Here is a 10,385-nt window from a genome sequence, read left to right as displayed (position 1 = left end):
GAGGTAAATCTACGGCGTAGCCCTCCAGGTAGGGAGGGGGCTGACGCTGGCGCCTAGGGCGCTCTAATGGGGAGATCTGGTTGGGGAGTGTCCGCCACTGGCCATATTATCACTGATATTATCACTGATACCTCCGGCTCGAAGGACCAATTGTAGCTAAGGGGCTACACGACCCTGACTGTATTTAAAGGATAGGTTAGACCACTACTAAATATTAATTAGCCAGACATTAAATGTACACAAAATGGCGGACACTCTATTAACTGCGAGGGGACAGTGATACAAAGTTGAATAATCACTTTAATGTTAAAGCCAAACATACATATCATATAAACACAGATCTCCTGTTACTAGTATAATGTCAATGCAACAATGTCCGAGGTAAGTATAGTTCCTAAAACTACTGGTACCCAACGGATTGAACAGCATGGGGGAAGCAAGATGGCGGATGGAGACGATATTCTCTGGAGTTCCTACTCCAGAGAGCTGCAGACCAACGTGGGATAATCCTGTCGTCGCTGGATAGGGGGTCTCATACGGACCTGGTTCCTGTATTCCAAACGCCCGATGGCAGATTAATAGCTAATATTCCAAACGCCCGATGGCATGGTCACTAGCTAGTTAGCCCTTTTATGCTAAAGGCTAACCCGCATGTAGTCAGTAATAGTTAGTTGAATCCAGAACACCGCTGGGTTCAGCCCAAAGTCTCTCAACGTTCCTTTCTTATTTGCCCGTCTGCAAATCTATAGAGATTATTATTTACTTCACTTCGCTCAAACAAGTCACTCTTCTCTTCCAATGGTAGCTTGACAATATTGTTGTTGTATCTAATTAGCCGTCCAGCTCTCTATCACGATACGTTTTTGTTCTGTTTACAACTGCTGCGCCAAACGTTTGCTCTCACACACTATGCCCGGGCATGTTCTAAAACCCTGCGCATGCGCTCACGCTGTCTACAGGTGCATGCGCGTGCGCCTACGGCGTTAAGAATGGAACATATGCAAATAGGCAAATGATAAATACTGTTAGGTAAATAGACGACGTGAAAATATATATCTTATATACATAAACAATATATAAGGTATACAAAATAATAAACATGGACTTTATGTGTTAATCTGGACCTTCAGAACAGTGAGTACAGAATAATAATAGTCGGTCAACATATTTTATTCCCTATTGTTGGAGAACTTCAAACTTGCTGGCTGCTAATCAGAATTCCGTGGGGCGACAGTGGCTCGGGAGGGAGAGCAGTCGTCTGGTAATCTGGAGGTTCCCGGTTCGATTCCTGCTCCTCCCGGGCAGCGTGTGGAAGTGTCCTTAGAGCAGGGGTTCTCAAACTTTTTTATACCACCACCCCATTTTATTTAGGATTTCTTTTGGGCAACCCCACACTTAATGTATCACGTCATTTCAACGTGGAATTAAGGAATATCAAAATAAAAGCACAGTTTGTTGAACTTGATCATGCATATTTATTAGAACATTTTATTACAGCACTATGTTATCAATACACATTTATAAAATGAGGCATATTTAGCCAAAATATGTCGCCAGAACATAATTATTATTAAAAAAAATGTAATGTGTGAGTGAGTGGGTGAATGTGTGGAACAAATTGTAAAGCCTTTGGATAAAAGAGATATATAAATGCAGACATTTACCATTAATCATGAGAGTGAGTAACGTGACCAACGAGTGGGCGGCTGTGACAGAGCTGTGGGGGAGGGCGGAAAGTCCAGGTTGCTGATTGGATGTTGCAGATAATAGGAAAACCTACCTACCTACCCTTTCGCATCAGATAAGAAGGCCCTGTTTTCCTGACTGTGATGTTGTGAATTATAAACTAAAACTACTGTTTTCATTCAATTATCTTTGGTAGAAACAATTCGTGTTTCCTGTCCCAAGCGTCCCCCTAATATATAACATAACATGTTATCAAGTGAAACAGCCTGACAGGGATTCAGGATATTTACCAGTTCATGGCTTCTATAACAAGAACAAGTGAAGAATACAGTATGTTAATGAATGTTTACAATATGGCCCAAACTGTTAAACTGTTATTGCTATAAGGAACCCAAACTAAACAGCATAATTAGGCTGAAACACTTAATTTAGCCTCTGTAGAATTAGAGAATAGTGCAGTATAAAACAGTATAAAACAGGCTATATGATGACTTTAAGCCTATGTAGAATTAGAGAATAGTGCCGTATAAAACAGGCTATATGATGACTTTAAGCCTATGTAGAATTAAAGAATAATACAGTATAAAACAGTATAAAACAGGCTATATGATGACTTTAAGCCTATGTAGAATTAAAGAATAATACAGTATAAAACAGTATAAAACAGGCTATATGATGACTTTAAGCCTATGTAGAATTAAAGAATAATACAGTATAAAACAGTATAAAACAGGATATATGATGACTTTAAGGCAAGCCTATGTAGAATTAAAGAATAATACAGTATAAAACAGTATAAAACAGGCTATATGATGACTTTAAGCCTATGTAGAATTAAAGAATAATACAGTATAAAACAGTATAAAACAGGCTATATGATGACTTTAAGCCTATGTAGAATTAAAGAATAATACAGTATAAAACAGTATAAAACAGGCTATATGATGACTTTAAGCCTATGTAGAATTAGAGAATAATACAGTATAAAACAGTATAAAACAGGCTATATGATGACTTTAAGCCTATGTAGAATTAGAGAATAATACAGTATAAAACAGTATAAAACAGGCTATATGATGACTTTAAGCCTATGTAGAATTAGAGAATAGTGCAGTATAAAACAGTATAAAACAGGCTATATGAGGACTTTAAGCCTATGTAGAATTAGAAAATAATGCAGTATAAAACAGGCTATATGATGACTTTAAGCTTTAATAATGCAGGGTTAGGGTTATATGATAAAACAGGCTATATGATAACTTTAAGCTTTAATAATGCAAGGTTAGGGTTATATGATAAAACAGACTATATGATAACTTTAAGCTTGAATAATGCAGGGTTAGGGTTATATGATACAACAGGCTATATGATGATTGATTTTAAGCTTTAATTATGCAGGGTTAGGGTTATATGATAATGCAGGGTTAGGGTTATATGATAAAACAGGCCTTTGAAGGAAAGGTAGATGACAACAGGCCTATTGCTTTCAGCAGGGAAAGAGACTTACAGCTGGGACAGAATCAAGGTGTAGCCTATGGTATTATATACCTATGGTCGTGGCTCGTCTGTCTCCTACGGTTACAGTTACAGGGTGTAAAGAGAGACCGCAGGGGGTCCTCAGCCAAGAGGAAGCAACAGCATCAGCACTGCTAGTAGTCCGCTGACTGACTGACTGTGCTGACTGACTGTGCTGCATCCCTCACGATGAGGCTGGATGGTCGTCTCAGTCGGGGTTCTCCCCTGCTCGCTGTGCTGTGTCCCCCTCAGATGGAGGAGGGCGACGAGGAGCACTGCTTGAGGAGAAACGCAGAGCTGGAGGAGATACTCGCCCAGGTGTCTGACCTCGACAAGTGGAGGGAGATCTTCGATTCCCGCAGGTAAGCCGTGCTTCTATCGTCAGTAACCCTACACCTATAACCCTATGACATCATCTTGTATCTATCTATCAATCTGCCCGTCGGACAGTAATCCTACACCTGACCTCATCTTCCACATGGAACCTGGGAGGTGCTTCAGGAGCCTGGAGCTAAATCTAGCCACTGATACGTCAAGATAGAAATTAAACTGTTTTGGTTTTTTTAGTCATTGTGTCAATTCCCTCCCTGGTCATTGTGCTGCCCTACTGTCAGTCTGGGGAGGGTGTAGAGTCGACTAACACATGCTGCCCTACTGTCAGTCTGGGGAGGGTGTAGAGTCGACTAACACATGCTGCCCTACTGTCAGTCTGGGGAGGGTGTAGAGTCGACTAACACATGCTGCCCTACTGTCAGTCTGGGGAGGGTGTAGAGTCGACTACCACATGCTGCCCTACTGTCAGTTTGGGGAGGGTGTAGACTAACACATGCTGCCCTACTGTCAGTCTGGGGAGGGTGTAGACTAACACATGCTGCCCTACTGTCAGTCTGGGGAGGGTGTAGAGTCGACTAATACATGCTGCCCTACTGTCAGTTTGGGGAGGGTGTAGACTAACACATGCTGCCCTACTGTCAGTCTGGGGAGGGTGTAGACTACCACATGCTGCCCTACTGTTGGTCTGGGGAGGGTGTAGAGTCGACTAACACATGCTGCCCTACTGTCAGTCTGGGGAGGGTGTAGAGTCGACTAACACATGCTGCCTTACTGTCAGTCTGGGGAGGGTGTAGAGACTAACACATGCTGCCCTACTGTCAGTCTGGGGAGGGTGTAGAGTCGACTAACACATGCTGCCCTACTGTCAGTCTGGGGAGGGTGTAGACTATCACATGCGGCCCTACTGACGGTCTGGGGAGGGTGTACTGTAGACTAACACATGCTGCCCTACTGTCGGTCTGGGGAGGGTGTAGACTATCACATGCGGCCCTACTGACGGTCTGGGGAGGGTGTAGACCACCACATGCTGCCCTACTGTCGGTCTGGGGAGGGTGTAGACTACCACATGCTGCCCTACTGTCTGTCTGGGGAGGGTGTAGACTACCACATGCTGCCCTACTGTTGGTCTGGGGAGGATGTGTAGACTACCACATGCTGCCCTACTGTTGGTCTGGGGAGGGTGTAGACTACCACATGCTGCCCTACTGTCGGTCTGGGGAGGGTGTAGACTACCACATGCTGCCCTACTGTCGGTCTGGGGAGGGTGTAGACTACCACATGCTGCCCTACTGTTGGCCTGGGGAGGGTGTAAACTACCACATGCTGCCCTACTGTCGGTCTGGGGAGGGTGTAGACTACCACATGCTGCCCTACTGTCGGTCTGGGGAGGGTGTAGACTACCACATGCTGCCCTACTGTCGGTCTGGGGAGGGTGTAGACTACCACATGCTGCCCTACTGTCGGTCTGGGGAGGGTGTAGACTACCACATGCTGCCCTACTGTCGGTCTGGGGAGGGTGTAGACTACCACATGCTGCCCTACTGTCCTTCTGGGGAGGGTGTAGACTACCACATGCTGCCCTACTGTCAGTCTGGGGAGGGTGTACTGTAGACTAACACATGCTGCCCTACTGTTGGTCTGGGGAGGGTGTAGAGTCGACTAACACATGCTGCCCTACTGTTGGTCTGGGGAGGGTGTAGACTAACACATGCTGCCCTACTGTCAGTCTGGGGAGGGTGTAGACTACCACATGCTGCCCTACTGTCGGTCTGGGGAGGGTGTAGACTACCACATGCTGCCCTACTGTCAGTTTGGGGAGGGTGTAGACTACCACATGCTGCCCTACTGTCGGTCTGGGGAGGGTGTAGACTACCACATGCTGCCCTACTGTCGGTCTGGGGAGGGTGTAGACTACCACATGCTGCCCTACTGTCGGCCTGGGGAGGGTGTAGACTACCACATGCTGCCCTACTGTCGGTCTGGGGAGGGTGTAGACTACCACATGCTGCCCTACTGTCGGTCTGGGGAGGGTGTAGACTACCACATGCTGCCCTACTGTCGGTCTGGGGAGGGTGTAGACTACCACATGCTGCCCTACTGTCGGTCTGGGGAGGGTGTAGACTACCACATGCTGCCCTACTGTCGGTCTGGGGAGGGTGTAGACTACCACATGCTGCCCTACTGTCGGTCTGGGGAGGGTGTAGACTACCACATGCTGCCCTACTGTCGGTCTGGGGAGGGTGTAGACTACCACATGCTGCCCTACTGTCGGTCTGGGGAGGGTGTAGACTACCACATGCTGCCCTACTGTCGGTCTGGGGAGGGTGTAGACTACCACATGCTGCCCTACTGTCGGTCTGGGGAGGGTGTAGACTACCACATGCTGCCCTACTGTCGGTCTGGGGAGGGTGTAGACTACCACATGCTGCCCTACTGTCGCTCTGGGGAGGGTGTAGACTACCACATGCTGCCCTAGTGTCGGTCTGGGGAGGGTGTAGACTAACACATGCTGCCCTACTGTTGGTCTGGGGAGGGTGTAGACTACCACATGCTGCCCTACTGTCGGTCTGGGGAGGGTGTAGACTACCACATGCTGCCCTACTGTCGGTCTGGGGAGGGTGTAGACTACCACATGCTGCCCTACTGTCGGTCTGGGGAGGGTGTAGACTACCACATGCTGCCCTACTGTCGGTCTGGGGAGGGTGTAGACTACCACATGCTGCCCTACTGTCGGTCTGGGGAGGGTGTAGACTACCACATGCTGCCCTACTGTCGGTCTGGGGAGGGTGTAGACTACCACATGCTGCCCTACTGTCGGTCTGGGGAGGGTGTAGACTACCACATGCTGCCCTACTGTCGCTCTGGGGAGGGTGTAGACTACCACATGCTGCCCTAGTGTCGGTCTGGGGAGGGTGTAGACTAACACATGCTGCCCTACTGTTGGTCTGGGGAGGGTGTAGACTACCACATGCTGCCCTACTGTCGGTCTGGGGAGGGTGTAGACTACCACATGCTGCCCTACTGTCGGTCTGGGGAGGGTGTAGACTACCACATGCTGCCCTACTGTCGGTCTGGGGAGGGTGTAGACTACCACATGCTGCCCTACTGTCGGTCTGGGGAGGGTGTAGACTACCACATGCTGCCCTACTGTCGGTCTGGGGAGGGTGTAGACTACCACATGCTGCCCTACTGTCGGTCTGGGGAGGATGTAGACTACCACATGCCTCCTCTGATCCATGTGGAGTCGCAGCTGCTTCTTTTCACCTGACAGCGAGGAGTTTCACTGGGAGACGCTACGTCACTTACATGGACTCCAGTTAAAGGAACACTCCACCATTTTGGGAAATACACTTATTTGCCATCTTCCCCTGGACCTCTATCTGGGGCTACTGGACACACAGAGATGAAATTGACATCACTCATCTTGTCTGACTCTGGAGAAGGTGGTAAATATGTGTTTCCCAAAATGTGTTCTTTTAGTCCTCATCTACCGCCCCCCCAAAGCCTCCACCTGTCTGAACTCCTCACTACTGTCTGCACTATGTGCTCATCCACACTCCTGCTTGGGGACTTCAACATCCACATGGGCGTCATCTCCACCCTTTCCTACAAAGCCCATGTCAGTTCTGTCACAAAATCCCCCTTCTTCCACCTCAGAAACATCTCCAGACTCCGACCATCACTTTCCGACTCCACAGCTGAGACCCTCATCCATGCCGTCGTCACCTCCCACCTGGACTACTGCAACAGGGTCCTGTCTGGGGTTCCAAGCAAAACCCTGGACAGGCTCCATCCAGTATGTTCAAAATTCTCACCCGCACCAAACCCTGGCAGCACATCAACCCCACCCTCATCCACCTCCACTGGCTCCTCATCAAATCCTGCATCACCTACAAAACCCTCCTGCTCACTTACAAGTCCCTCCATGCTCTGGCACCTCAGTACCTCACTGACCTCCTCCACCCCCTCACTCAGTCATGGTCCCTGCGATCCTCTGACACTGGTCACCTCTCCATTCCCCGAACCAGACTGCAGACCTTTGGTGACAGAGCTTTCAGCGTGGCAGCTCCCACCCTCTGGAACTCCCTCTCCGCAGAACTCCGCAACGCCCCAACTCTGGACTCCTCAAAACTCACATCTTCAACATGGCCTTTGACCCCTAACCTCCTACATTGAATGTTGTGTTTGTCCACCATGTTTGTTATTGTTGTTTTTCCCCCTATGTAAAGCAACCTTGGGTTTTATGAAAGGCACTATATATATTATTATTATTATTATTATTATTATTATTATTATTATTATTATTATTATTATTATTATTATTATTATTATTATTATTATTATTATTATTATTATTATTATTATTATTATTATTATTATTATTATTATTATTATTATTATTATTATTATTATTATTATTATTATTATTATTATTATTATTATTATTATTATTTAAGGCCCTCCTGGCTCTAAGTTACATATCTGAGGAGGACCAAGCAATATATCTGATCATGATATAATTTCCTTACAGGTTGGATTTACAGCACATCATAAAAGTAAGTTAAATTCCCTTTACTTATCCAGACATTATTCTCTCTCTCTCTCTCTCTCTCTCTCTCTCTCTCTCTCTCTCTCTCTCTCTCTCTCTCTCTCTCTCTATCTATCTATCTATCTATCTATCTATCTATCTATCTATCTATCTATCCATCCATCCATCCATCCATCCATCCATCCATCCATCCATCCATCCATCCATCCATCCATCCATCCATCCATCTATCTATTACTCCATTTTAATAGATTACCCAAACACTTCCCAACATCACATTTTCACAACTCACAACTTACATGATGATGAGCTCAGTTTTTCTCAATTGCTTTGGTGCATTTCTCTGATCAGAATTAAAGTTCTCATAACTGTTAGTGCATTTCTCAAAACAATTAGTACAAACTGCAAAACCTAGGTGATAACCTGCAGAAGCGTGTCACTTGCTCAAAATGGATAATTCATTCCTTAAAAGCAAGTATTCATGTCAATGAAAGTGTCACTGTCATCAAAATGAAAAGTCCTGACACCATTGTTTATGAACAAGATAGTCAAATGGCTTTGCCATGTTTTCGTTATGACAGTTCACTCTGTAAGTGTTTTCCAATGCAAAAAAAGTCAGATCTTGGTGACACTTTCTGAAAATGCTCAAGACAGCACTATACACTATTTGCACAGCCATTTGAAATCTACAGTTACACATTGCTGTATTTAGTGAGGTAAATGAGTACAAGACACGTATGTTTCACATTTTTACTGCATGCTCTTTGCAATTTTAATGTGTTCACAGCATTGTGCAAAAGAAAAATACAAACAAAATTTACAACAAACATAAGAAACACCCTTTGGCCTTTGGGTAGAGCTGTGCACAACTGTAAACAATATTGCAGTACATATTGGAACTGAATTGGAACATACAACATACATAGTACTGTAAATCATTCATTCACATCCAGACGTTCCTGTCTGTCTGGCTATTGGATTCAGGAATGGGGAGTAGGGAGGGAGATATTCCACCAGCATCCTTTCATGTGCTGCAAACCACTGTGTGACCAGAATTGCGTGGTGAAAACACACATTATCCCATACAACAATGTACTTGGTCAGATGGTCGCCATTTAGACCCCTCTCATTCTCAGGGATTATGTCCCTGTAAAGAGTGTCTAAAAAAGTCAGCAGATGTTGTGTGTTGTATGGACCAATGCGGGGCATATGGGTGAGGACGCCGTTTTCTGAGATGGCTGCACACATTGTAATATTCCCTCCTCGTTGGCCTGGGACATCAGTGGTTGCTCTCTGTCCAATGTGATTCCTTCCACGCCTTCTACCTTTTGCCAGATTGAAACCCGCCTCATCAACATATATGAATGTGTGCAGCGATTCCCTGGCATCCAGCTCCATTCAGGGAAAAAATTATAAAGAAATGTATAAAATTTGCTTGACAGATTTTGACAACTAGTTCAACATATTTGTATGTAATGACTCAAGCAATGAAATGAGGACTATTAGTTTTATAGGGAATGACTATTCAGCAGTCATAAGTATAGTTCATTTTGACTGACATGACCTAAGCAAATGATAATGTTATAAAACAGCAGAGAATTGTATGAAAGCAATTGATGCATGTCCAAAAGCATTTGCAATTTGTTCGGAGGAATGAGAAACTGCTACTATGATGTGCATAAATTACAAAATGTTGTGGAGGTTGAACTAACAGTTATGAGAACTTTAATTCTGATCAGAGAAATGCACCAAAGCAATTGAGAAAAACTGTAACAATCATCATCACAACTCATGTAAGTTGTTAACTGAGCTCATCATCATGTAATGTGTTGTGACAGTTATACAGTCAACTGAACAGTTGAATCAACCAAACAGTTATACAGTCAACTGAACAGTTATACAGTCAACCAAACAGTTATACAGTCAACCGAACAGTTGAATCAACCGAACAGTTATACAGTCAACCGAACAGTTGAATCAACCGAACAGTTATACAGTCAACCAACCAGTTATACAGTCAACCGAACAGTTATATTTCGTTATATTATCGTACTTGGCCATCGCGTCCCGCTCTTAAGCCTATCGAGATATACCTCATCTCATGTACCTATTGTACTCCATCAACAAAAACAAAAATACGCCCATCACCTGCCGGACCCCGCCCCTATAGAGGCGTGCTCTATAAGATACTCGGCATGGTCACCAAACACTCTTCCTCTATTTTCGTTTCCATCATAAATCGGTCGCAAGGCGCCTTATGTAACTAGTTGTTATGAAAAGATTAGAGAAATTGCATAATGTT

At 45.1% G+C, this 10,385-nt stretch overlaps 1 protein-coding gene across 1 annotated transcript in view; it reads left to right on the top strand.

Moving 5' to 3' along the window:
* Positions 1-372: 372 nt before the first annotated feature.
* mindy4b (MINDY family member 4B) overlaps positions 373-10,385 on the top strand; it is a gene marked incomplete at both ends in the record, with an annotated part of 119,840 nt that continues 109,827 nt past the window's right edge. The window contains 2 exons of the mRNA XM_084309715.1: positions 373-381; positions 3,454-3,563. Of these exons, the coding sequence (XP_084165841.1) occupies positions 373-381; positions 3,454-3,563 (119 nt within the window). The remainder of the gene's footprint in view (positions 382-3,453; positions 3,564-10,385) is intronic.

The sequence above is a fragment of the Notolepis coatsorum genome (assembly GCF_963971535.1).
Source record: "Notolepis coatsorum genome assembly, chromosome: 1".
In the NCBI taxonomy this organism is placed as follows: domain Eukaryota; kingdom Metazoa; phylum Chordata; class Actinopteri; order Aulopiformes; family Paralepididae; genus Notolepis; species Notolepis coatsorum.
This window is presented reverse-complemented; position numbering and strand designations above follow the sequence as displayed.